General features: G+C 54.7%; 1 protein-coding gene and 1 long non-coding RNA gene across 3 annotated transcripts; one reads left to right on the top strand and one right to left on the bottom strand.

The window, feature by feature from the left end:
• Nucleotides 1-663: 663 nt before the first annotated feature.
• LOC118025243 lies at nucleotides 664-18674 on the top strand. The gene is made up of 2 exons (XR_004683264.1): nucleotides 664-1483; nucleotides 18502-18674. It is a non-coding gene; the product is annotated as an uncharacterized LOC118025243 (long non-coding RNA).
• TRARG1 (trafficking regulator of GLUT4 (SLC2A4) 1) lies at nucleotides 10744-26000 on the bottom strand. 2 transcript variants are annotated; one of them, XM_035027637.1, is made up of 3 exons: nucleotides 25169-25998; nucleotides 14209-14341; nucleotides 10744-12798 (listed from the first exon to the last, which is right to left on the bottom strand). In XM_035027637.1, the coding sequence occupies exons 1-3, from the start codon at nucleotides 25553-25555 to the stop codon at nucleotides 12707-12709; spliced, it is 612 nt and encodes a 203-aa protein (XP_034883528.1). In that variant the 5' UTR covers nucleotides 25556-25998; the 3' UTR covers nucleotides 10744-12706. The 2 variants fall into 2 exon arrangements, with proteins under 2 accessions (XP_034883528.1, XP_034883529.1); XM_035027638.1 differs by having other exon boundaries at nucleotides 12719-12889; nucleotides 25169-26000.
• Nucleotides 26001-27734: the final 1734 nt, after the last annotated feature.

The following is a 27734-nucleotide window of genomic DNA, read 5'->3' as shown; positions in this document are numbered from 1 at the left end:
GAAGAAGAAGAAGAAGAAGGAGGAGGAGGAGGAGGAGAAGGAGACGAAGGAGAAAGAAGAAGGAGAAAGAAGAAGAAGGAGAAGGAGAAGGAGAAGGAGAAGGAGAAAAAGAAGGAGAAAAGAGGTGCCTGGGTGGCTTAGTCAGTTGGGCATCTGCCTTCAGCTCAGGTCATGATCCCAGGGTCCTGGGATCGAGCCCCACATCGGGCTCCCTGCTCATTGGGGAGTCTGCCTCTCCCTCTCCGTCTCCCTCTGTGCTCTCTCTCCTTCTCTCTCTAAAATAAATAAATGAAATCTTTTTAAAAAATTAAAATTGAAATTAAAAAAAAGATTTAAGATTGTGGTGGGGGAGAAATCGACAGTAAACAAGCAAAACAAATAAATCAGTAAGATGAATTCAGAGGATGGTAAGTGCAGTACTGACAATAAGCCTGCTGAATGTGAGAAAGAGTGACTAGAGTATGCAATTTCAGGACATTTCTGTCTTGTTCATTACACTTTCTGCATTTTCCAAGTCTGTCACAATGAAGTTGTATTAATTTTGTAATCAGAATGAAATTAAGGAAGGAAGAAACAACTGCACACTCCCAAGAAGTCACCCAGAGGGAGCACAAGGCAGCCCATACACACCCAGCTGGGGGGGGGGTGGTAAGGGGTTTTTCCCTCTCCCCCCGCCCACCTTTGAGGCTGTCGTCATTATCATGAAACCCTCTGCACAGGGAGCCCAAGTTGGTCTCCTCGGCGCCTGTTTACCTCCTGCCTGTTTAACCAACAGAAGAGCAGCTCCCACGGGTCGTGATCAAAACATGAGTTCATCGCGCGTGGTTCCTCTGGGAGGGTGAGCTGGCCCGCCCTGGAACCGCGTGTCTCCGTCTCCGGGGGATGTCCTGAGACCCTAGAGGGAGCCTGGCCTGGGACTTCCCTCAGCTTCCCAAAGTCCCCACAGATGGATGGGTTTGGAGAGAGCTATGAGGTGGTTTGAGGGGCATAAAGAAACCACAAGGGCCAATCCAGGTTGAATCCCATGACATGGACTTTCCAGCATCCAAGTTGTCCCTTATGTGGACATCTTGCTATGGCCACAGGCCCTCAGAAAGCTTGGCAAATAGAAAAGGGCCTCTGACCTCAGTAGGGGAAGGAGGTACTGGAGGTATCTGCCTGCAGCTGGGGCAATGGGAGGGCAGGGCTCCAGCAAAGGGAAACTGGGGCGGGGGCTGAGAGAAGATTTGAGACGAGAGCCAGACAGAAGCATCCAGTTCTAGGTTGGGGGCCAAGAGCAAGAATTGAATCTGAAGCAAAGGTCGGAAGAAGTAAAGCCTGGAGAGGTCCCTGGAGGCGATGCCCAGGCCAAGGGAGGGAGGTTTTCTGGAGATCAGCCCAGTCAGTCCAAGGAGAGAGAGAGCTTCTCTGGGCTTCCAGCCCCTCGGAAAACAGCCACCGCATCCCACCCGCGTGGTGCTATTTTGTGGATCCTTTCAGTCAGGTGAGGCTGGGTGAGGAGGCCATTTTGCAGGAAATGGAAGGGGGCTGCTACTTAATCCTGCAGGGTCCAGCTCCAGCACCAAGGGCCCTTAGCTGAGCCCTTTTACCATCAGGTAATTTGCTGTGTATCGAAAACAAATTCCTTTCTGGAAGCCTGGAAGAAAAATGCTCAGGTATTCACATTGATTGCCTCAGCTAATGGATTATGGGGAAGACTGTTTCCTCCCTCCTACATTCCTATTTTTTAAAAAAATTAAATTATAAATTGTGCGAGTAATATGGAAATAAGTGCTTGTTGTGAGAGTCTGAGGATACAAAGGCTATGGATTAAAAACTGGGAGGCTGCCTCTCTCCCCTCTCCGGGAGTGCCTGCCGATTTCACTTTGGGGTGTATAACTTGTATCGTTTTTATGTTTAAAAAAATGTTAAAGAATGAAGGTTACCGGGGCTGGGGAGCACAAAGTTCTTGTGGAGGAGGGTTGCTGACCACATTTGTGGTGCCTGAGAGGCCTCTGGGATGCTGGTCCTTGGGCCATGCACGCTCCTCCTGCTCACGGTGTTCCTGTGGGGGGGGGGGGGTCCCCAGGAAAACCAGGTCTCCTCTCACCCAGAAACGTCAGCCTCTGACAGCCACTGTGCACAAGGGTATCCCTGTTAAAATGTCCTTGAGGAACCTAGAATTCAAAGCAAATGAAGACATCCATAGAAGAAAATTCTCCATCCGGGGAAAACAAGCAGAGAAACTTTGGAGACATGGGAGGAAACGGAGACAAGAATGTGGGCTGATCGACCCCCAGCCACCCACCTGCCCAGCTCCTGACTTCCGCCACCCACTTTGCCCCTCCAGGCAAATACGATGGGAGGAAGAGGCTTCTGGCTGCCAGTCCTGGCGGCCTGTGGGTGCTGGGAGCCATGCAACCTTGCTGAGCCATGCCCAGCAATGGGAGAAAAGATAAGCAAAGAAATAAATGATGGCTTATACATATTATACAGCCACTAAAAAGGATGTTCACAAAGAGTCTCTAATAACACAGGGAAATGTTCGGCTCTGCGAATCTAAAGTAGGTTTGCAAGAAAATGCTCCTCAAAGAAAGGGCTTGGCAGTGCATTAATTTTAGGAAATACCGCATCTCTAGCCTCTCGGAGATTCATGTTGCAGGTCAGCGTCTTCAAGGCTCTGAGAAGTCTTCCAGGCAAGTGCCTGTTCTTTGCCTTATTTAATTCGGTGTTTTCCTCATCTACTTGATGATAGAACCTTGGTCTGTAGACCCCTCTCCCAGCCGTGGGATCAAGGCGTGTCACCCTGCCTGCCTCATTGTCTCCCTCCTGGGTGGTCACTGAGTCTCCAGCAGATGGTTGGCTCCCCCTGCGGCTCCAGAGGCCCCAGGAGCACCTTGAAGCACGGAGGCTGCATTTCCTTCCTCCCCCTCACCTCTAGTTCCCACCGCGTGGCCCGGCACATGGGAGTTTGCTGAACACCTTTTGGAATTAGAGTCCACGTTTACTTCCAGTGTAGATACTGATCACCTGACTTCTCCTTCCTTCTTCTTTAACTGTGTTTACGATGGGTTTTATCATCATAGGATGAGCAGTCAATCCACCCCTCCACTGTTACTGATTTACCTATAATTAGGGATTAATCACCTACCAGGCAGGAGCAGGTGCGGTAACTGGCCTTCCTGACATTGCTGTATGATGAACCCAGCACTTCCCCACCTAGTCCTTGGCCCATGCCAAAAAAAGAAGAAAAAAAAAAGCTAGTCTCTGCCACAGAAACTAATATATTGAGTGGGTTTAGAGCAAGGTGGGCAGACTATGGCCCATGGGGCAATTCTAGTCCACTGCATGTTTTTTTTTTAAAGATTTTATTTATTTATTTATTTATTTTAAAGATTTTATTTATTTATTCATGAGAGAGAGAGAGAGAGAGAGAGAGGCAGAGGGAGAATCAGGCTCCCAAGGAGCAGGGAGCCCGATGTGGGACTCGATCCCAGGACCCTGGGATCAGGACCTGAGCCGAAGGCAGACGCTTAACCATCTGAGCCACCCAGGCGCCCCTATTTATTTATTTGAGAGAGAGAGAATGAGAGACAGAGAGCACGAGAGGGAAGAGGGCAGAGGGAGAAGCAGACCCCCTGCTGAGCAGGGAGCCCGATGCGGGACTCGATCCCGGGACTCCAGGATCATGACCTGAGCTGAAGGCAGTTAGTCGCTTAACCAACTGAGCCACCCAGGCGCCCCCACTGCATGTTTTTGTAAATAAAGTTTTATTGGAACCCGGCCATACTCATTCATTTCTATGTAGTATCTGTGGCTCCTTTAGGACTACTCTCTGGCCCCTTACAGAAAAAGTTTGCCAATCCCCAACTTAGAGGATTTCTCAATATGTTTTATTTATGATTCACCTTGAGTGATAAGGAAAGGAAAATTATCAAGTCTGACCGTATGTTGCAAATACTGTTTCAAAGCAAGAAAGAAGCAACTTGTACTTTTCAGCAATTACTAACTGCCAACTAGCTGCACATATAGTAGTAATAATAATAATAATGCTGGTTTTCATGTTGCTCATCTTAGCTCTTTGTCTTAGCGCCCTCGGGAAGATGAGCAAAAAAAAATTTTTGAGCAAAAAAATTTTGCTCAGTTGAGCACAAAAAAGGAAGCATCTGCTTCTGATCTGGCCACTTGAAGGCAGATAGCTCAGTGAGAAGTCAGGCCCCACTAGAAAGACGTTGTAGTTAGGGACAGGCTCCACTTAAGACAGAGGCAAGAAACAGCAAACGTCTTCAAGGATGGAGTCCTGGACACAGGCAGCCACTCCCAGCCTCCAGTGATGGGTCGGGTCCTCCCCACCTGTCTGCTGTCACCCCTCCCAGGCTGTCCAACAGCATGATGTTCTCTGTGGCACAGACCACGCCCCTCCAGACCTCTGGGTCTTTGCTCAGGCTGTTCCCTAGGTCGCCCTTCCTCACCCTCTCTTCTTCCCACGCCAGCACTCAGCTCAGCCCAGAGCTCAGCTCCACAGGGAGCCCTCTGACCCCTCCTCAACGCTGCTGGGGTTCCCTCTGCTTATCCCCATCTTCACACAGCCCGGACTCTGTCTCTGCCTTCTTTATGAGCAGAGACCACACCCGCTCTCCTCCTCTAGGGCCGCTCACATAACTAGGAAAAGCCTTCAGCTCAGTGTATTTGTGGCAGAGTATTACTTGGACATATTAACCACATTTTCCCCTGTTCTTGTATTTCTTCGAATCAGCATTTCCTAAGAAAAATCCAGGAGGAAGCAGGAAGCAAAAGGAGCCAGTTCTTGGCTTGTGAGTTTCAAAAGCCTGGTCTTTTGAAAGCACTAGGGGCTTGAGAAATAGATTTGGAAGAATAAATGTCAGACGAGTCAGAGCAGGGCTCCTACCCCAAGAATCTCTGGTCAGAAGGGAAGTGAGAAAGGCGGGGAGGGGTCCTATTTGCCATTTCCCGCAGGCTGAGCTCCCGTGGTGGTGGTGAGGGGCACACAGCGCAGCTATCAAGTGGGTTCATAAAATGCAAGAACAGAGGGGCTCTGAGCATCTTCCTCTGGTTGAGCAGGTGGAAGGAGAACAGGGCCCCAGAGAAGATGAACACACAGTGGGTGTGGGCAAGCAGCACCTGGGGCAGAGCCATCTGGATCCCACAGAGCAAAGGTGGTGGGAAACCCTGGTCGCTGCCCAGTGTCCATTCTCACTTCCTTCCTTACAGAACCTTGATTTTCCTTCGGGCAGCAGCATAGCCAGTTAGAAGACTGTGTTTCTAGCCTCCCTTGCAGCTAGGGGTGGCCATGTGACACAGCTGTGGTCAAGGAATGTAAAGCAGAAGTCACTAGATGGCACTTGCAGGAAAGCTCCCCAAATGGAGCCCACCCAGCCTTCACTGGCCCTTTTGGCCCTCCCCGCTTCCTGCTTCTCGCTAGCAGGAACAGCCAGAGCCACGGCAGCCGTCCTGTGGCCACGCAGAAGGTGGGATGCTGGAATGCATAAGGGCAAAAGCTCCAGGCTGGGATAGTCAAGCAAGAAGACTGCAGGTGCCTGGATGATGACCCCATAGGGCACTGTACCTCCCTGGGCTGCCTACCTCTGGACTTCTTGTTAAATGAGAAAAAAGAACCCTATCTTGTATACACTGGTGTTTGGAGAGCCTCGACCAAAGACATGTCTTAGTGGATTCAGTGAGGAGACAATGGAACCATCCGTGGACATGGGAGAGGGCGGAGGAGCAGAGGAGTGAGATCAGAGACTAAGGAGGGAAGGGTTGACTCGGCAGCCATCTGCAGGGACCAGACTGTTGCCACCCCAGTCCCCAACACCTCAGCCTGCTGTAATCCCCAGGGAAAGGGGAAAGACATCTGACCAGACCACTAGGACACATGGGGGCAAAGGAGAAATGACGTTTCTTGCACACCAGAGGTTGGTCTGAGATTATACGCTGTACGTTACCCTTCATAAACATGTGTTCAATAGAAACAGGAACCAGAACTGAGCCCAAGACCCACAGTGTCAGGGATGAGCTGGTGGACTGCAAACCCTGCAGTCCCCCTGCCCTTCCCAGGCAGCTTTGGGGGCCCTGAGACTGTTGTTTGGAAAAGTTTGGTCAGAGAGGGAAAAATCCCTGGAGGAATCTTGAATAATTCTTGTAATGATCCCCCCACACACACACACACCTCCTGCCCTCCGCGGCCAACCCCACACCCCTGAGGCTCGGACTGCACCCTGCTCCAAGCAGACTTTTCCATCATCCAGCACTCACCCCTTCCCAGCTGCTGCCCTCGGCCTTTCGCCAAGACCCGGACAGCAATGAAAGAGCCACCATTTATAATAAATGGCATCAACATCAATAAAGGGCTCCTGTTTACGGAGCAGGCACTGCAGGTCAGGATGACGTTAGGACCATCAGGCATAAGGATCCAGCTCATCAGAGAAGTGAAAGGGCTCAGCATGGGAACTCAGGCCCAGTGACGCTAGCGTCCGGGGTGAGCAGCAGGAAGCATGGGCAGGATGGGTCACCTGGGGCTGCAAGCAGCTCTGTACCAGTTAGGCTGGATTCAGAGCCACCCCAAACCTGCAGGGCCTTTCCTGGGCCCACCCGTGGGTTGGAGAAGAAACTTGAGATTCAGCAGGGCCTCCCAGGAAGCCCATTAAGCAAAGAGGAGTAAACCCTGAGCTGCTCGAGGTGGGAGGAGCCTGGCTGCCTCCAATTTGCAGTCCTCAGTGCTTCCTTCCCCAGATGAATTATTCATGTCCACGGCCAGGCAGCGGATCAATAATGCAGGAGGCAGAAGTCCCGGCAGGGCCCAGCTTCCAGCTGACCGGCTCTGCCCCGGGCTCCAGGGAGGGACCCTCCACAGCCCTCCCGCAGCGGGGCGGTGTGGGCAGGCCTCCATGCCCGGATCTCTGAAATCTGTGGCTGAAACCCAGCTGTCCTCAGGGCTCCAGGCCAGGAGCTGGGCTGCAGATATACCCAGGAAGGGGACCTTTTTTTTACAATTTCCATACCTCCTCTGCCTGGAGGGGCCCGTGTCCCTCAGCACAAAGGAACCCTGTGTACGGACCCAGCCCTGGGAGTAGGAATTCCTGTCGCAGGATGAGGGTGCAAGAGACATCCCCCATTCTTCCTCTAGGGCCCAGAGTCTGGCGGGTAGAGACCCAGGAGAGCCAGAGAGTTGTTTCTGGTTGCGAGTAGAAGTTTTCATCCAAGCTCTAGCTTGAAGACACCTGTTTGACTTTCTCCGGTCGCTAGCAGGTTCTAGAAGGTTCTAGCAGGTTCTAGCAGGTCCACAGTGGGGAGGGCCAAGAGGCTGGGGAAGTTTCGTGCTTCCTTGGGAATGGTGCCTTAGAGCCACAACCACCATGATGACCCTCTGACTCACACACACACACACACACACACACACCCATGCCCCCTACACACAGGCTGCCTCCTCCACAAAGGGACACAGCCGCACTGGCAAACACTCTGGGAAGAGGGGTGCAGACCTCTGCTGTGGTGAATTGCCAAACTTATGTAGGGTTTCTCTCTTTGTCCTTCTCTTTGTTTCTCAGTCTTGCCTAGATTTTCTCAGTTTGTTACAATAGATCCTTGTAGTAAGAAAGAAAGGAAAATGACTGCTATTTTTGGAAGGGAGATAAAAGACCCACTGGAGAAAGTACACCTGAGGTCAGACTAGCCAGCTCCCCTTCAGGCACCCAGACCAGAGGTTCCCCAACCTTAATGTGCAAATGAACCACCTGGGGATCTTGTTAAAGGTAGATGTTCTTGTTCAAGGTCAGGTGTGGCCCGAGTTTCTGCCTTTTTGCCCGCTCCTGCCGATGCCCAAACGATTGGTCCAGCAACCACACTCTAAGTAGCAAGACTAGAGTCTATCCCAGTGGCTCCCAACATCAAAAGACCATTGGGATGACCGCTGGAAAGCTTTTAAAAATCTAGATGCTCCAGCCACACCCCAGGCCATTTGAACCAGATTCTCTAAGGGTGGCAACCAGGCATCAGCATTTCCCAAAGCCTGCAGGTGATTCCGTTGTGCAGTCGGATTGAGAAGCCTGCTCTAGACCAGCTTGTCTCACTCCTTTACTTGAGGAGACAGGTCCAGAAAGAGGCTGGGGACCACAATGACACAGACAGTGAGGGAAAGATTCGGGGCCTGAGCCAGAGAGCTTTCCAGGGTACATGGGGTCCTCTCCTATCTTGTGTCAGGGAGTGGGGAGGAGGCAGGTAAGCCTGGGGATGGAGGACAGCGGGAACTCAAGGGTCAGCTCGGGGTGCCCAGAACCACCCAGACTCTGGGACGCTCTCCGGGCTGGGGCCAGGCTGTGCTCCCCACATGGATCGAGCCCTCACATTTCACCAAGGAGGGCCATCAGGCCTCCAAGAGCCCTGTGGGTGTGCAGAACAGATTATCACCCCGTTTACAGATGGGGAGTTGAGGTTCAGCGAGGCCAGACCCCTGGTCCCAGGGTACAGCCATCTGTCATGTGAGGCCTTCTACATTGTGGAAGCTCTAACTTTTCCCTCGCTAATTGTAAGACATGTGTACCCCCTTCCCCTTCAGAGTTTCTAGAATTGGGTTGTGTCTGACGAACGATGCTTTCAGGTCTCTACTCCAGGCACTAAGGGGACACGATTGTGACTGGCAGAGCCCATGCATAGGAGGTGTCCATTCACCTGAGTCTTACTAAATTAGTAGCATTACAATGGTGGCATTTCATCTTCATTTGGATCGCCGGGCGGTGCTTTAAATATCTTCGGAAAGATCAGCTGAGGCCACCTTCCTGCTCTTGGCTCCCCTGACCTCTGTCCCAGGTTCCCCTTCCTGCTGTCCTCATCCACCCAGGGCACCCTCTCTTACCCTGACCCCAGCAACGAACTCTCTCCTTCTTTCCAGAACTTTCCCTTTAGGTAAAGGTCCTATGGTCCAGAAAGCCTGTCCTTTTCATCTTGGTGTCCTCAGGGTCCAGTACAAGGCCTGGAAGCTGAGTGAGGTAGAAGGCCTGCAGTGACCACCGGGCTGAGTGCAAACAGGCTCAGGAAGCGACCCACCTGGAAATGGCCATAGGCCCTAACTGACCAAGTACAACCAGGCGCAGTTCCTAAGATTACCAAAAAGGAGAAAATTCCACATGTTCCCATGCTCCCTCACTCCGCCCTGTAACTGTGGCCCCCTCACCACCACCTCATCCCAGAGTCTCTCCCTCGCTGTCATGCCCGCTACCCCCTCATGGTGTATTCCGTAAACTTCCATCTCCTGTGTCCTGCCTTGGGTGAATCCTTTCAGCACCCGCACCGCCAGCCCCCATCCCCACATTTGGTGGCCCCCGCATCCGATCAGAGCGCCCCACACTTAGTATAAGTTCGTGGAAGGACAGAGGACAGCCCAGCCCAGGGTCCTTCGGGGGACCTCCCTCCCACTCCCAGGCAAAGGCTGCTTCTCCCTTCTTGGCTCTCCCAGTAAGTACCCCCTGAAGCACCTCACACTGCCCTGGGTCTGAGCTGTGTCACTCCCGAGTTCCCGTGTTGAAATCCTCCCCCTCGAGCTGATGGTATTAGGAGGTGGAGCCTTTGGGAGGTGCCTAGGTCAAGAGGGTTCTGGGATTAGTGCCCTTATAAAAGAAACCCCAGAGGGGGAGGGGGAGGAAAAGAAGAAGAGGGGGGTCACTCTGCCCACACTCACCTCCCTGCTTGGCCTGGCCTCCTGCAGCCTGGGAAGTGGGTCCCCAACCCCGCCCCGCCCTGGCAATTTGCCTTCCTTCCACAAGGCTTTCCTTTCTGCGTAGCAAAGCATGGGGGCAAGAAGCCAACTTCTGGGTCAGCCCCAGAGATAGGGTCCGTTCACCAACATTTATTCAGTACCTCCCGTGTGCCAGGCGCGGTGTGACCTGGGACAAATCCCTGAACATCTCTGAGCCTCCATTGACCAATCTGACCCGGGAGCTCACACCCGTGTGTGTGAAATGCCCAGTATGTGCCAGGCTGTGGCAGATGTCGTGTTCCTGCTCTCTTCTTTCCGTGCCCTAGGTCTTTGGCCAGATGCAGAAAGGACCCCAGAGGGAAGGTGGGTCCGGCATTCCTCACTGGAGAAACTGAGGCCCCGGGGAGGACAAACTTGCCCAGGGGAACACCTCGAGCGTGCCCAGGCTTCCCACTGCCCAGCTCCCAGCCCCAACCCTGGAACCAACAGGCTGAGTGCATTCCCCCCTGCCCCCTGTTGTTGGGGACCCCTGGACCCCAGCAGCACAAAGACACAGACCCATGGTGCACGTGCACTTTCAGCTTTATTTCTTTCCATGCCAAGCAATACAGAGGAGCCAACTGGAGAGTGTGGTGCTGGGTGGTGGCGGGGTGGGGCGGGGGTGGGGTGGGATGTGGGGTGGGATGGGGGGAGTAGTTCTCGCTGCTTCCCCTGGACACGAGAGAGGCTCTGTCAGCACCCCAAGCTGGAGGACCACTGGGTTCAGGCAGCCAGCGGCGGGACCCATGATGGAGCTGGGAGCAGGGGGTGAGGCCTTGGGGTGCCAGGCTGCCTGTGGGTGGAGGCAGCAGGGGAGTCAGGGACCCTCCCTCCCAGTCAGATCTCTGCAGGGTTCCTGGTCCTCAGGCTTGTGCTCCTCCTGCCAGGGGGATCAGGCTCCTTCCACAACCCTCAGCGCCTCTGAGCTCTGCCCTTCGTACAACTAGAAGTTTCCCACGTTGTCCTCACTTACATCGATGGGTGTCGCAGCTTCCCTCTTTCTCTACTGTTCTGGGCTTTGAGTGCGAACGAGCGTGTGTCAGTGCGGGTGTGAAATGCGGGCGTGACTGCGGGGGCCCCGGGGCAGGTTGGGGTGTGTATGCCGGTCACAGTGCGCACAGAGTCCACAGGTAGAGCCCCACCCTGGCCATCGTTTTCCCTACAAGACCATGCCTAAACCAGCTGGTTACTTTCTCTCTTCTCCCTGGGGTGCTGAGGCTGGGGCCCCCAGGGCTGCCAGGAGACCACCAGCTCATGAGCCACCAGTTCCGTAGACCTCATGACTCACCTCCTGGCCTGAGCTGCCTTCACAAGTGACACAAATCCTCTGGGCTCCCTCCCTCCCTCCCCCAACAGAAGCATCTCTATTGTGGCCTCAAAGGTCTTGTAAAGCAAAGCCAGCCCCTCCTTTAGGGTCCCGAGAGGCTGGAGTCTGCTCCCCAGGTGGGGAACTGACGCAGGAACGCAGGCCCCAGAGGGACCCACCCAGGGCCCCTGGGCCCTACACCCCTCGCCTGCCACGAAGGCCCTCCTAGAAGGCTCAGAGCTGCACCTGGGACGCCTCCTGGTAGACAGAGCCTCTGTGCTAACAGAGTCCCTCCCAGGAGTCTCTGAGGAGCGTCGGGGAGACAGGCAGGGGCCCTGAATGGGTGTCCGGGGAAACAGTCTTTGCCAGCCTGGGGCTAGTCTGGCTGCGGCTGGGAACATGCCCTCCCAGCAAGGGCAGTAACCCTGGCTGCTGGGCAGGGCCTCCCAGGGCGGGAAAGCCTGGAGCTTTCCTGTCTGAGGGTCTGGGAGCTGAAGCCAGCGAGGTAGGTGAGCAAAAGAGAGGCCCCTGTGGGCAGAGCCTGCGCCAGCGGAAGTCTGGGGAGAATCCCAGGGCCAGAAACCAGGCAGGAGGTCAAAGGAGCCTGCTCAGTCTTTTCAGGTGTCCCATTAGGTCCTGAGACAGAGGCCATAGTGTCGCCCCCTGCCTCCGGGCATGTGAGTGTATTCCCAAGCCCAGGGCCTCCCACTCCCCCAAAGACTGGCCCCTTCAGCCACGCTCTTCCCTCCGTCTTAGAACTCTCTAGACCAAATCAACAATAAACCTTCAGAAAAACCCTCTGGCCCAACCCCCTGCTTGCAGCCTGGGAGCTCATGGAAGTCCTCCCCCCAGAGGTGGTCCCAAAACCCCCTGCAGGGAAAGCTTTTGCGGTGTGTGGATGGCCAGGGGCACAGGGTAAGTAAGGCACAGAGCATCAGGTGCTGCTAGGCTGGGAGCCGGAGTCCAAGCCCCACCTGAGCCACTCCACATGGGGCCCCAAGTGTGCAGCCTAGACCATCAGGGAGGCCATGCCTGGAGGCGAGCTTAGGTCCAGGCTGATCCTGGCCTGCTGAGCAGGGCTGGGCTCAGGCCCCAGGCGACAGCACAGGGAGGGGAGGGAGCGAGAGGTAGGCTGGGTCATCCTGGGAGACACGCTGGGACCAGAGTTCTCAGCAGAGAGGCTCCTGAGACTGAAAAGCTGGAGAAGTCTGTGGGTCGTGTCTTCACCAACATACCTCTTGGTGCCTCCACCTGTCATGCGTGTGGCTGTCACCTCTCTCCAGCTGCTCATCTTGGGTGCCCAAGGGGATCCCAGGGCGGACGCCGGGCGGCAGCTGGGCCCCTGAGCTGCGATCGCAGCAAGCACGTGGCACAAGGCATGCAAATAGTCTTTTTTACACCCCACCCCACCCAAGAAAAATACAAAAGAGAAAGTCCCACGTCTTGGCTCCCGGGCCTCAGACACGCAGGGAGTGTTGCTTCTCTCCTGCCACCGTCCGGTCCCTCTCGTCTCCGTCTCATCCGCGGGGCTGGTTCCTCCTCAAATAGGCAGTATGTGCTGTGTGGTGGATCCCAGGAAACGGTGGGGATGAAAAACCAGCCAGCGCACGGAGGCCAAATACCGGGCAGCATCCAGGAGATTAAACCCCATCCTTCATTCTTCGCGCTTTTCACATCTGAGGTGGGCTGACAGTGGGGAGACCTGGGGGCTTCCCTCCAAGTTCGTGCTTTGGGAGCGCAGGGATGTCACCATCCTGTCCTCCTGCGGGAGGGGGGGGCAGCGTGAGAGTGGAGGCCTCCGGGGGGCCAGCCTCCGCCTGCGCAGCGCCCTGGTCTGTTTTATTTCTTCTGCACTGTAAAGAGAACAGTCACGGCAGAACAGAGCTTGTTTGGAGGATTTGGGGTTTTGTTTCCAGGCACGAAACGGCACCAGGGTCGTCTGATTGGGGTCTCTCGGTGGAAATGAGCTCCCACTTGCGGCAAGGCATGGGTTCACAGTGCCACGCGACCCCCAAACAGAGAACCATCGAGGCCTGAATTTTTTAAACAATTCCCTTTGCCAATTTGAGTTCAGTAGTGGTCATTTGCCGTCGACAAAGTAATGGTGAGCGTGACAAGCGGCGGGGGGCCGAGGGGACTGAGGCACATAGAGGGTGCTCCCGAGCTAATGCCCGTGCAGGCCCCTGCCCCACAGAGAGCATGGAACGCACTTCATTTCCGACACTTGCACAGTGGGGGCCATGGATTTTGAAACCGGGCGGGCTGATTACACACCTGAGCTCGTCTTCCCTCTCCAAAGTGGCCAAGGTTGCCCATGACCCCACCGCTGAATCCCAGGCTTTCTGCCCCAGGTTGAACCCCCGTGTTCTATAGCTCAGTGCCTCCTTTAAGGCCCGGGCCTGGAATCGTATTCAAATGCAGATTCTGATTCAGTGGCTCTGGGCCCGGGCCTGAGACTCTGCATTTCTGACACATTCCCAGTGTCAGCAGCCGCTGGAGTAGCGAAGTCTAGGGGAAAAGCTTAGACTGACCAGTGCAAGAGGCAGAGAGGCTTGGGGGGCGCTTCGCAAGGCGGGTACGTGCAGGGAGGGAAATGGACAAACCGCCCCGCAGAGCCCAGACATGCGGAGCTGCGCCGGCCGTTGAGCAGCTGAGAGTCACCCTTGAAAATGGTGCCCCTGCGGGGTTCACTTCCCTGGGCCAGCTCTGGGGCTCACAAGAGTTACTGCCAGACTTCCACCACGTGCGTTGGTTATGTCTGGTCTGTGCTGGCCGTCCCAACAGGAATGCTTGCAGGGCAGGCCCACCATTCACCAAGTGGCATCACAACCATGATCTTCGGTGACGCTCACAAAACTCAGCCAGACACAACACTGGCCCAGGCCGCAAGGCTCTCAGAGCGGAGACTGGAGCTGGCCACCTCGGCTTCCCAGGCCCCCGGCTCTTCCCACACCCTTTCCTAATGATCCGGGCATAAGGCAAGGCAGAAGCCAGTCCCACTCGGCTGGGCCCTGCCGGGGATGGGGTCGCTTCTCAGAGAGGATCAGCCTGTGTCCCCCACAGGCTCTTACCCCATTCCCACCGCCCCCTCCCCAAGGAGCTGGGCGGCACCCTTCCGTGGTCTTCACCCCAAGCAAGCTGGCTCCCTCAGCTCCATGTGGCTGGGCCTCACCTGTGAAATTGACGGTCACGGCCACAATGATGATGATGATCCCCATGATGATGAAGGTGATGCTGAGCAGGCGGGCCAGGTGGCCCAGCCTCCGGGCCCCGTCCAGGTCCCCTTGTTGCACGCTACTTCGGGACTGCAGAGAGACAGTGGCAGAGACCTCGGGAAGGCTGCTCCCAGCAGACCTGTGGGGGGCCCCTTGCCTATGCCTCCCGAACCCACCCAGCCCCCACCACAGCCCACATTGCAGCACTCACCTTGGGGACGGGAAGCAGGCTTCTCCTGCAGAACTGGCCTGGATTCCCACGCCCCTTGTGGGAACCCCCAACCGAGCCTGCCCCTCTCTGGAAGCAGAACCGAGCAATGCAGGGCATTTCCTCTCAGGACGGTGATGAGGCAGGTGTGCGGGAGGATGGGCCGGGGCCAGGCCATGCTGAGCTGGCAGGAGCAGATGAGCCAGGCCTCCCTGGACCCCTGCCCAAGGCTCACTGCTATGACCACACTAAAATGGCCCCTTGGCTTTTTCCGTGGCCTGAAGTGCCTGCCTCTTTTCCTCTGTGACCCCTCTTCCACAACAGGAAAAAAGTATAATTGATCCTACCTTCTCTCATTTCCCACCCAGGAACCACATCCCTATTCAAACAAGCCAACTTCCCAAATCACATCAGAAAGGCAGGCATCTTGGGCTTGAACTAGAGAGGCTGGGGTGTGTGGGGAGCCTCGCCGGGCTTCACAGGGGCCCATTTGATACTTTACTCTCTCTCAGTGAGCTCGGGTTTTCTCAGCCTTATTTAATTTGGTGAAAGCAGGTGGGTGAGTGTGGGGATGACCAGAAAGGATCTTGGGAGGCCCTGGAGTGGCTCAATAGGAGGTGTGTCCCAAGCATGTCCATGGAGGTGCCACACCCCTGCCCGGGATGGTTCAGGAGTCAACCTGCTGGCCGGGGCTGGCCTGTGACCTCCAGACTCCTTCAGCTATGGAACTCTCTGATGCTTCCTGGACTTCTAGAACAGCTACAGGCAGGAGTCCCCTAAAGGTGTGACTGCTTTCAAGGTCTAAGGCCACTTATTTGGTTATCTTATTTTCCAATTATTGGGGGCTCCTGAGTTCAGCATGGAAATGCAGTTGAGTCCCTTGATGATGGTGGTGGTGGTGGTGGTGATGATTTATTGAACACAGCTTGCTAAGGACGGTACCTGAATGATCTCTTTGAGGGATCTCACAATCCTTTGCGGTTGGCAGTGTTGTCCACTTTTAAAGAAGCTGAAGTTCAGGGAAGATACTTTTGCCTCTCTGTTCTCTTCATGAGGGCACCACCCTCCCCCAGGTCCTGTCCTTTTCTCCTCGCAGAAACCTAACCAACCCCCTACCCCACCCCATGGCTCCCTATTCAAGCTCCTCCCAGGACAGAGCCACCTCCTGCCAGTGTTTGATCCCACCAGATTTGCTTTGCCTCCGATCTGCTCCTGGCCTTGTGCTCCTCGCCCACTTGCCCCATTACTGGTCACAGCCTGGAGTCCTCCCATTCGGTCACAATGCCTGTCCCATGCCGCCCGACCAGTAAGTTTCCTCTCCTGGTCAATTCCATTGCAGTCCTCCCCGGCTGCCTTGCACCTGGGTCCGTGCCACTTCTCACTCAAGCCAGCACAACGGCCTCCTGAAGATCCAGCCCCCAGCTCTATGCTCTTCCTCTCCAGGCCACTCCCCACACCACCATTCCCCTCCACAGAGATTGATGCCGGGCCCTGTGCTAGGCCCCTGGCATGCGGTTGTGGGGCAGGATCAGAGAGGAGGTGGAGAGTCGGGAGCTGATGCTCGAGTTTAAGGAGATGATGGTGGCTTAGCCAGTGATCCTGCCCAGCATCTTCCACGGCCCCCCACTGTCCCCAGAACAAAGTCTGAACCCAGGTTAGCTTTGCCCTTCCAGATTTTATCCTTTACTCTTCTCTTCCACAACCTCTGGGCCCAGCCAGTCTGAACTCTTCTAGGGTCTGAACACCTGCCAGTGCAACTCTCCTGCCTGCCTTCCCGCTCCCCCTCAACTATCTATGACATCCTCTCCATCCTTCGAGGACTGCCTCCAATGCCACCCCCTCTGGGAAGCCCACCAAGACTCCTCCACCTCCACCAGCATAATATTAATAATAATCCCTAACCTTATTTAAACATCTACCTTGGACCAGGAACCGTGTTAAACCTTGCCATCCAGCAGAGCATTAGAGCATCCTAACACTCTTATGAGTTAGGGAGTGTTCTTAGGTCATTTTATAAATGAGAGGCTGGAGCACAGAGCATCATGTAGGTGTGAGAGAAGCAACTGGAAAAGGGAAGAAAGGCCAGGTCAGGAAGGGCGCTGTCTATCACAAAATGGAATCTGGATTTTGTCTGGTAGGCATGGTTGGGGGGTGGTGCTAGAACTGGGTGAGACAAATAGAGGATTTCATCAAAACAGGAAAGAAAAAGATTCAGTCAGAGGAAGAAGCTGAAAAGACCAAGAAGTGATTGGTGCCCCAATGTCCCAGGGCAGCGGAGAGAGAGATCTGAACTTGAGCACAGGGATGAACTACAGGCAGCAGAGGAGAGAGCTGCCGTCCTTGGAGACTGGACAAATGTGGGTACAGGTGGTCTCACACCTCAACAGGTCTGCAGGTAGGTCTGGGCAGAAAGTTGTGAGTGTCCATGCCTCTGGACCTCAGGGTGCCCAATGACAGTGGACGAGTGTCATCCAGTGAGAGATTAAAGAGAAGGTGGGTCTGGCTTGAGGAGGGGCATGGGCAGGGGCTCAGGCAACAGCCCATCCTGAGACTCACAGGCACACCTGGACCTGGCAAGGACTCGACCGGGGGCAGGTGTAGCTGGGCAGCCCGGAGGGGAGCACAGGTCTTGGAGCCAGACCTCCTGGGGGCCTGTCCCCACCCTCCACAGCTGTCCCAGCTGCATCACCCCAGGTGAGAGGCTTCTTCTCTGTCTCTCCTCACCCTCAAATACAATCAGGTATGAGTTCCTGACCTTTCTAAGGTCCCTCAGATCTGTCCGTACCTTTCCAGCCAACTCCACTGCCCTAGCCCACTCCCACGAGAGATCTCATCTAGACACTACACCAGCCTCCTCCTCACTAGTCTCTTTGCTCCAGCCCTGCCCCCAGCCGACCTCTTCTCAACAGCCAAGGTCAGCTCTTTAACCCAAGCCTGGTCATATGACACCCCATAAAATGGATACATTTTTTAAATTAATTTTTTCTGTTTCTTTTTTCAATTTTTTTAAAAAAAATTTTAAGTAGGCTCCATGCCCAACATGGAGCTTGAACTCATGACCCTGAGATTAAGATTAAGGTCGCATCCTCGACCAACGGAGCCAGCCACATGCCCCCAAAGGGACACATTTTTATGACTCGGTGCTTTTTCGTGGACTGCTGTCTCTGCTGGAATGCCTTTCCTCATTACCGTGTTGCTACCTCCGTAGCTCTTCTCACCCTTCAAGAGTCGCCTCCAGTAAAACTTCCCTTGGTGCCCACAAGCAATTAATCAGCCCCTCCTTGGGGCTCCCGTAGCATCTTAAACCATGCTCTTTTCCTCCCTTCCCACTTTGTGTCATTAGTTCTGTGTCAGTCTCTTGCCCTAGACTTGAAGACAGGGACCGCACAACCTCAAGCTTGGGGTCCCTCTTATGTAACCTAGGGACTGGCCCTAAGAGGCGTTCAGTAAGTATTTGAGGAAGTAAAGATTGAAAGAAGAGAAAAAGAATGAGGGGAGAGTCTGTTTTCTAACTGCTGAACTTAGCCAGTGGAATGCTCCAAGTTAATAGAAGATTCATGAATGAAATAAAGGCAATGGGTCCCACAGGAAAGATATCTGTTATCTGGGTTTTGGCCCCACCCACTAACCCATGCCACCTCCGGCTCTCTGCATGGCCAGCCCAGGTCACTGAACAAAGGACTTCGACACCAAAGCAACACCTTCCTCTTGGGAGGAAGCGGAGGCAACATACAGAAAAGCTTCAGGAATTTCCAGGAAGTTCGGCGTTAGAAATTCTGGGGCTACCTTGAATCATTACCAAGAGACTCATTCTCAGCTGTAAGCATGGCATGCGGTGGCGAGGGCCACAGGGCTGGAGATAAGTCCTGCTCCTCACTTGCCAGAGAAATCACTGTGCATTGGGCAGGACATTGGTTCAGGACCGTGGAGAGAGGTGCACGTGTTGTTGCTTGGGTATCAGAGGTGGGGAGGGGAAGCAAGAGAGGGAGAGATGAACTTTTCAGTCATCTAAACCCAACCAACCCCTCTTCTTTATCCACAGAGCCATCAGCCTATGCATCCCAGTCATGCATGTTCCTTTGAGCCTGAGAGACAGCGTTGAGGGAGATGCACTGGAAAAGACCGAATGAGCAGGGCAGACCTGACTGCACCTGCTTTGTTGGATCATACACTTTACCTGTCATACGCCGTCCAATGTAAACCTCACAACTCTTCTTTAAGTCTTAGTTTTCTGATCTGTAAAATGGAGTCAATAGCTGCCTTGAAGAGTAGAGCCCTACTTTTATAGATAGAAGTTGCTTGCCACCAGCTGGCACTCGTTTCTGAAGTCCCCCCATTAGTTTCCAAGTGAAAAACCCATCCCTGGACCTCAGGGATGGAAGAAGACCCTTCATTACTTTTTATGAGTAAATTACCAGCTGCATTTCAAACCCCACTTAGTGGCATCCTCTTCCCCTTATACAAAATGGCTCAAGTTGAAGACACAATGATAACTGCAGTGATGGTTGTAATGACTGTGAATTAATAGATCATTTGTGATTGCAATGGTTGTGGGAATGGTAAGGGAGAAAATGAATTCGGGTTAATAGGTCAGTGAAGAAAGGCACTGAAAAGAGTCTGAGAGCTGGTAGGGGGTGGGGAGGGAAGTGGATGGGGTAAGGAAGGTGCTGGGGAGAGCTGCCAGGGGATGAAACCAGCCAGGGGAGGGTGGTAACAGAACTTATCAGGAAAGAGTTTCCTCCGCCCATGAGGCTCTGGTCAAGCCCTAGCAGATCTGTGGAGAACTGAAAAGATGTGATCAGCTGCTCGATGATCAGCTATTTGTCCTTCCACAGAGATCAAGCAAATCCGGGCAGGTCAAAGCCAAGGGATGTGCCTCCCCATGCCCCCTTCACATCCCTCTCTCTACAACAATGCAATTCTTTCTGGAATGCCCTGATTACAGGGTTAACTTCAGTTGCTGGAGAGTGGGGAGGTATGGGAGGGCGTGGTCCTGGGGAAGGAGTCAGGGCAGCTGCCATGTGGTGGGTGGGAGTGGGAGTAGTTGGGGATGCTTAGGACCTGGAGACAGCAACTGTTTGCCAACCCATTCAGAAGTATGTCAATATTCTCAGCCGCATGTCTGGGTGCCAGCAAATCATCAGTGCTGGTTGGGGCTCAGTGCTCCCGCAGGGTGAATGCATAAATGCATGAAAGGGAGCCTGCAGCAGGTCAGTTAAATAACCAGGTCATCCCGAATGCCTGAGAAAGGAGGTGTTGAGCCACTCTGGACCTCTTTCACACTCCTGCATGGGGTAGGAGGAAAGACAGAGAAGGGGCTGCTCGGAGGCTTCCACCAAAACCACAGACAGGGCTGCCCCTCCCCCCGCAATAGTGTCATGAGGACTGACACTCCAGTCTCCCCCAAATTGGCTAAAGTCAGAATTGCTTGTCCACTGGGGATCTGCCCTTTCCTCTGACATTACAGTGTTTCATTTAGCATTAATGATAACTGTAACCGCTTCCATTTTCTATGTGGCAGGCTCTGTGCTAGGTGTTTTCACACATATTAACCCAGTTAATCCTCTGGCCAGATTTATGGGGTTGACGGTCTTATTACACCTATTTTATAGATGAGAGAACTGAGGCTATAGAAGGCGGTTGAGGGATTTGGACATGGTCTCATGGCCTGGGAAGCACACCCGGGTCTATCTGATACTGGTTTAAGCACTGTCGTCAGCTGAAGGCCTGGGGTCCAGCTCCCCTTGTGGACAGGAGACCTTGCTGGCATTGAGGAACATGGCCTTTTCTCAGCCTGACCCAGGAGTAGAATGGATGAAGCCAGGTGCCCTGGCCACCTCGGGAGGCTCAAGGGAGGCGGCAGTGCTGAGCAGGGCTGGGTCTGGATACCTGGGATCCCAGCCCCTCGGGTTGAGCTCCTGTCACAGCAGGCCCCTGTCTGAGTCACAGTGGGAAGGACGCTGCTGGTCCATTAGTCTCCCACTGGTGGAATCAATAGGGGTGGGGAAGGACAGCGGGTGGGAGGGGGGAGAGTGGAGAGAAAGAGGGAAGGAAGGGGATTCTTCCCTCCCTGAACAAATGCCCCAAAGGTTTGGCTTTCCTGGGAGGGACACACCATCCTTGTCCCCAGAGGTAGATGCAGGGCGGGGTCATGGAGACAACACTAGATTCAGCATCCGGCTGACATGCCTCTTACCAGTTGTGTGACCATGGGCAAGGCACTGCTCAGGTGTCTCTGTTGCCTCATGGGTTAAATGAGAACAATTAGCCCTTAACACGGGGCTTCCTCAGGCTCCTTCTTCCTGGCTTCTCGCGGTTCTCTTTGGAAATTCATTTCCACAGCTATACTCTCCCTCGCCACTACCCCACACGGCCCCTCTGCTGAAATCTCAGCCCCTGGTGTCTCTCTCACGCCTCTCTCACATGGCATCTGTCCTTCAACGTCTTTGAGCCTCAACCTGCGACCCCTCCCTCTCCTCCAAGGTCATCACAATCTTCCCAGCCTCACTCCCTCCCAGTCCAGCCTGATCCCTGAGTGTGCCACCTCTGTCCCCCTCACCAGCATCATTCTGTGCCACTGGGTCTGCCCTCATGGCAACTCTGCCATCCTCAGCCTCAGGTGGGCCCAGTGTCCCATCTGTGACTCCATACCTATAGCTGCAGAAAAAATGCACCACCACGCAGACTGATAACAACTCAGACCCATGGTCTCCAGCCCCAGCAGAGCCCTCAGGCCATTGACCTCTCTGTTCCTTGTCACCTCTCCTCTCCCCTGTCACCAGGCCCTTCTTTCTCAGCAAATGGCCTTGCCCTCCACATCCCTGCTGGCATGAAGTCCATACAGCATAAGCCAACTCCTTTTCCTTTGAGTATTTTTATCTGCTTCTGCCCTCATGGCCTTTCCTGCAGGCTCCCGGGGACAGGGTCCTTCTTCGGCATCCCATCTCTTCATGAAACTCATCAGTCACCTCTCTCCTTTTTGCCTAACCCTGTCCATCACCAGGGTAACCGAGGGTCGGTAAATGGCCCAGCCAGTGGACACTCCCATCTTTATTGGACCTGACCTCTGCACTGCATGTGACCATCCCTCCTCCTTTCAAACTCGCTCTTCCCTGGGCGTCTCCCCCTCTCTTCTATTTAGCCTCCCACCCCCCCGAAATATTCTTTTCAAAACTCCTTCCTGGGGCGCCTGGGTGGCTCAGTCGTTAAGCGTCTGCCTTCCGCTCAGGTCATGATCCCAGGGTCCTGGGATCGAGCCCCGCATCGGGCTCCCTGCTCAGCGGGAAGCCTGCTTCTCCCTCTCCCACTCCCCCTGCTTGTGTTCCCTCTCTCGCTGTGCCTCTCTCTGTCAAATAAATAAGTAAAATCTTTAAAAAAAAAAACTCTCCTGTCCACTTCCTTCTGCCCACCCCTTAAATGCCGCAGTCCCCAGCGCTGTCTTAGAGACAGCTCTATCTTGGAGTTGGATAATCAGGAGTGTGAAGAAAGTGCTGTTATTTTCTCTTCAACAATTCTCTCATCGGTGCCCTCCTTCCTAAGCCACTGCTTGGTCCATGCCTTCATCAGCCCACCTGGACTGTCTCAAAAGCCTGCTATGGGGTCTCCCTACTCCCAGTCCTGCCAGGTCAGCTCATTTCCCACAGTGCAGTTGGGTGTTGGTTTTAAAATTTGAACAGACCACATCATGCCTCTGCTTAAAATTTTTCAGGGGATGGGCGCCTGGGTGGCTCAGTCGTTAAGCGTCTGCCTTCGGCTCAGGTCATGATCCCAGGGTCCTGAGATCGAGTCCCACATCAGGCTCCCTGCTCGGCAGGAAGCCTGCTTCTCCCTCTCCCACTCCCCCTGCTTGTGTTCCTGCTCTCGCTATCTCTCTCTCTGTCAAATAAATAAATAAAATCCTTAAAAAAAATTTTTTTTTCAGGGGCTCCTTCAGGGCCACTGGGATAAAACTTAAATTCCTAGAGCGGGTCCCTGCCCACCTCCTTCCATCACCATACCCTTGCATCCTTTGGCCATGTCAAGCAGACCATGTCATCCATCCTCCCAAATGCCTAGCATGGCACCTCATTGGTAAAAGAGGCATATTCATTCAAGGGGGACCTAATCATTCTCTACCATTTAGTTGCCTCCAAACAAGCAACTTGCCAGTCAAGTGAATGATTGACTGAGTAAATAAATAAATGTTCTGTGTTAACAACTCTTAGGTTTCCAGAAACCCTATCTGCCCCTTGCCAGGGCCTTGGTCCAGACCTCTTCATCTCTCACCTAGTGTTCCTGCAAAGGTTCCTTCTCCCAACTGCCAGGCTCAGAGAGGCTCCTTCCACCCCTCCTCTTACCTGCTCCACCAAAATGGAAACCTGACCACACCTTTCTTTGGCTCCGGGCCCTGTGATGTAAATGCCAGGTGAAGCTTGCTGCTGGTCCCAAAGGACCACATGCTGTATGATTCCACCGGTATGAACTGTCCAGAAGAGGCAAATCCATAGAGACAGAAAGATTACTGGTTTGTTAGGTCTGAGAGGGATCAAGGGAGAGATGGGTTGATTAAAAAAAAAAAAAAAAAAAAAAAAGGATGGGCTTTTCTGGAGATGAGGAAAACGTTCTACAACTGACTATGGTTATGGTTGCATGGATCTGTGAAGATACTAAAAATCTTTGAATTGTACACTTTGAACAGGTGAATTGTATGATATGTGTATTATATGTCAAAGCTCTAAGAAAACCCCAAAAAACTCATGATGGCTTCCCACCCCCGGCCAGGGAGACACTCAGGTCCCACTCAATTACTGCTAAGGTGTAAGAGCACTTGCTCTTCAGCCCTTCGCGCAGCTCATCTCACTTCACCCCCACACAGCTCTCTAATGTAGGTGTTATGTGACACCCATTTTGCAGATGGGAATACTGAGAAGAGAGATTTCAGTGACTTGCCCAAGGTCCCACGATACGCTGAGGTTTTGTCTAGCATGAGCACTTCTTGCAATGGGTTATAGGATCTGTTTACAAGTTTCTCCCCACTGGACTGGAGGCTCCTGGGAATTGGTGATGGGGTCTGGCTCTGGCTTAGCACTGGATTCCCTGCCCCTGACCCAGTGGCCTCCGGAACTGACTCCGGAACCTGAGAAGGCTGTAGAAATGCCCTGGGGGCGGGCTCAGTGGTCTCACAGTCTTGGATGCAGGCGCCTTTGACAAAGGCAGCGTCTACCCAGCCTGCACCCTGCTGCCCCCACAAGGAGATGGATTCCAGCAACTGTTCTCTCCTGGCCCCTGTGTGGCTTCCCTCCCCGAAGCCTATCTCCCCTCCTGGGGCTTCTCCCTGTAACCAAGAGGTTGGCCCTGCCCAGAACTCCCAGCTGCACCCCTGGGAGCTGGTTCTGCCCCCAGCCACCCCCAAGTACAGCAGGCCGCACAGGAAACTCCTCAAAGACCCGCCCCCCACCCCCGGCCCCTGCTCAGCCCTTCCTCTTGTGCCCATGCCAAGTCTCAGGAATGCCACCGGGGTCCCCTGATATCCTGGCAGGGGGAGCTAGATTTGATGGGGGGTCAGGGAAGGCATCCCTGGCTGGACACTGGGCCTTCGTGAAGTGGAAGGAGGTGTTTGAGGAGACAGGGGCTTTCTCAGAGGACAGCCCGGGGGCAGCAGAAGTGACCACAGCTCCTGAGGACTCGGTGATAGATGACTCAGCAGGGGAGTCACTCCAGAGGGAAGCAGACAGCATCTCCCCACCCTGTCCCCCAGCCCTGACCAGCCTGGGGCTGGGGGTTTACTATTCCCACTTTCTTTTTACCTTCTGGAAGCCATTGCCTGCCCGGTCTCTCCCTCTCACCCTCCCCTCCCTCCCTCTTCTTCCTGGACCTCGAAAGTCACTTGCCAACATCTACGGACATTTCTGTGGATCTTCTATAAGTAGTTCTATCCAAATGGCTTGGTTTGGGGACAACCTAAGACTGTTTACTAGGAAGCTTACAGGACAAGTGTGTGAGAAGCAAAGACTAGCCCACATGCTCCTCCTTGGCAGGGCCAGCCATGTCCTCTGACACACATTTTTCACCCACGGCCCAGACCTCCCCTACCCTAAAAACAGACTAAAGACAGATGCTGAAATCAGTGTGACACCAAGTCCAGAGGGCCCCAGCAAAAACAGCCTCCCCTCCCCAAAGGGGCAGCCTCGGGGGAGCCAGGCCCCAGGGCCCCCGGCGCATGGCAGGGAAGCCACAACCAGCTCTTGGAAACCAGAGTTGGCAAAGGCCTTCGGAATACCCAGGGGGCCCGGGGTGAGGGGTGGGGTCAGCTGGATCCCCTCCCAAGAACTTGGGGTCCTGAGCCCCCACGCTGGACAAACCTCTACTAACACACAGCCCTGCTCAGGATGACTCCTCAGGACACCCCCCTGCAAAAGGCAAGCCCCCCAACTTGCCTGCCTTTCTGCAGTGTAGAGTTTGGCTCCAGGTGGCTCCCTGGGTCCCCTCCCCAGCAGGGATGTGTGCAAAGTCAAGCTGTGACACCGAAGAGCAGAGAAGAGGGAAGACAGCAAACAGAAGTTCTCCTGGCCCTGGCCCCCTCTCCAACAGGGGCAGTAGGCCCGGTGAGAAAGGGAGTCTGCCCCCAGCCCCCAGCCCCCAGCTCTCTCTTCCTCACGCCCTGAGCAGAGGGTCTGGCGTCTGCCCAGGGAACACACCTGCTGAGCCCTGGAACAGAGAGCAGCACTTACCATGATGGAAAAGATGAGGGGGATGAGGTTGAGGGGCCACACGGGGCAGAAGCAGGAGGCAATGGCAAGGATAAGGTAATCTTTGGGGACTTCTTGGTCCTGGGCAGAGGACGCAGTGGCAATGGAGGACGCCCGCCTAGAGCTGGCCCGAGAGGCCGACCAGGGGAGCGTGGCGTCCTGGCGCCCCTCGGATACCACCTTGAAGGGCAGGCCGTGGCCATTCTGCTCCAGGTCCAGGGCCCTCGAGAGGGACTTGGACAGCTTCAGCGGCTTGTCATCCTTGCCTTCCACCTTCGTGAGGAGCATCTCCATCTCCGGCAGGTCCAGGGGTAAGGCGGTGCCTGGCTCCTGGGCTGAGGGAAACTGAGGCTGCAACGGGTTGGCCATGCTGGCTTGGGCCTTGGGTTGCTCCAGCTTCAGGCTGAGATGATCGGCTCCAGAGAGAGCTCAGCACACCATTCCTCTGCCCAGACTGGGGGCCGACAGGCCAGGGGCAGAAGCGTCCCCCAGGGGAGCAAGGGCTACCCGGGAGCTGGCCGGGGTCGGCTTCTCCGGGCCAGCTGAGTTCGGAGGCTGAGGCAGGCCCGATGCCCCCGCGGAGCTTCGGGAGGCTGGAGCCTTCAGCTCCGTTCAAGTTTGAGGCCAACTTTGCTGGTGCTGCTGACAGCAGAGATGGGCGGGGAAGTAACAGAAAGCAGCTCGAGGAGCTGAGCGAAGACGCTCCTCTCCCGGGTGAGGCTTAGGCTAAGTCAGAGAGAGAGAGAGTATACCGCACAGCCTCCCTCCCCCCACCCTCCTCCGAGATGCTTTTCCTTTTCAATTCCCCACTCCCCTGAGAACTGCCGAGCAGCCTGCTGCCTGGGCCCCAGCCCAGCCCAGCCCAGCCCAGCCCAGCCCAGAGGGACTTGGGTGGGCCTCTCATTCCCCTGCAGCCACAGAAGTTGCCTCTCTGGTCTGGGGGCTCCGGATGGGGGAACAGACACAGTGGGTCACAGAGGGGTGTATCTTCACTGTCCTGGGCAACGGAGTCCTCTGCTTCTCTGCCCCTGGAGCAGGTCACACTTCCTCCTATCTCTGTCTTTCCTCCTCTCTGTCAGGGAACGCTGAGCCCTGGACCTAGCTTAGGGCATCCCACCTCGACCCTGACCTCCAGCCCCCAGAGGTGTTCTGGCCACAGCCTGGCTCCAGGAGGAGAGGGGGACTAAGCACCACCGGAGGATCCTGCCTCAATGGGTCTCTGAGCACCTCACCACGGGGTGTTAGGGAGGAAGTGTGGGCTCCATCTCATGCCTATCAGAGCTTTTCTGGGGGGGTTTTATTAATTTTTTTAAAGATTGTATTTATTTATTTATTTGAGAGAGAGAGCATGAGCAGGGGGAGGGGCAGAGGGAGAAGCAGACTCCCCACTGAGCAGGGACCCCGATGCGGGGCTCAATCCCAGGATCCTGGGATCCTGGCTTGAGCCGAAGGCAGACACTTAACCCACTGAGCCACCCAGGCGCCCCAGGGGTGCTTTTATTTTTTTTAAAGATTTTTTTTTTTTTTTTTTTTTTGAGACAGAGAGAATGAGAGAGAGAGAGCACATGAGAGGGGGGAGAGTCAGAGGCAGAAGCAGGCTCCCTGCCGAGCAGGGAGCCCGATGCGGGACTCGATCCAGGGACTCCAGGATCATGACCTGAGCGGAAGGCAGTCGCTTAACCAACTGAGCCACCCAGGCGCCCCTCCCAGGGGTGCTTTTAAAGAGCAGCAAAGACACTTCTGTTCAGGAGCTCCCTGGGGGCAGACGCCAGCCAGCTCCGAGGGACCTCAGTCCTGGTCACCTGTCCTCTCTGATTCTTGCTGTCTCTCTTCACTCCCTCTCCTGTCTTCTCTCTGTTTCAGCCTCCTCCTCTATGCTCCATGTCTCCTCTGTGTCCTTGATCTCTCTCCTTACAGTGTTTCGGAAGCGTGCCCTGGAACCACTGGGTGTGTGCATGTGTGTGTCCGGGGGTGGGGGGCGGCGGTGGAAGAGGGTAGAGGAAGGAATCTAAACCCCTAGGGTAATGCAGGATGGGGGGGAGGCAGAGGTGGGATGGGGCCTCAGAGGTTGTGAGGTTCAGATCCTCTGATATTCCAGATGGGAAAACTGAGGCCGGAAATGGAGGAACACTCCTCTCAACCAGACGTCAGTCCCTTGTCCAGGTCCCGGGGCCGGTTTGGAGCCCGATGAGCCATTGCAGTGGAAAGAAAGAGCTTTGGTTGGTGTGTCACCCTGGCTTCAGGCTTCAGAAGCGCTGCTTCCACCAAGGGCTGTGACCAGGCGGCTGCGAGAGGGGAGAACAGACCACAGAGGGAGGGAAGAGCCACCTGCTAGGGGTTCAGGGGGAGTCTGGGGAGCTGAAGAGGCACCTGGAGGCTAATAAGTTTCGACAATAGTGTATGGCTTCAGCACAAATTGTCAAGTTTGGTAAATTTGACTATATTAAATTAAGAATTTTCGCTCCAGGGGCGCCTGGGTGGTTCAGCCGTTAAGCGTCTGCCTTCGGTTCAGGTCATGATCCCAGGGGCCTGGGATCGAGCCCCGCGT

The sequence above is a fragment of the Mirounga leonina genome, unplaced genomic scaffold, assembly GCF_011800145.1.
Source record: "Mirounga leonina isolate KUSES-001 unplaced genomic scaffold, KU_Mleo_1.0 Mir_200, whole genome shotgun sequence".
In the NCBI taxonomy this organism is placed as follows: Eukaryota; Metazoa; Chordata; class Mammalia; order Carnivora; family Phocidae; genus Mirounga; species Mirounga leonina.
Note: the sequence above shows the minus strand (reverse complement) of the source record. Positions and strands in the feature narration are given on the sequence as shown.

Excerpts from the sequence above, each read along its gene's own strand:
- TRARG1 (XM_035027637.1), bottom strand. The coding sequence starts at position 25,555 with ATGGCCAACCCGTTGCAGCCTCAGTTTCCCTCAGCCCAGGAGCCAGGC. Across the intron at positions 14,342-25,168 it reads CCCTCATCTTTTCCATCATG|TCCCGAAGTAGCGTGCAACA; the intron begins GTAAGTGCTGCT and ends GTCTCTCTGCAG. Across the intron at positions 12,799-14,208 it reads CGTGACCGTCAATTTCACAG|GAGGACAGGATGGTGACATC; the intron begins GTGAGGCCCAGC and ends CCCCTCCCGCAG.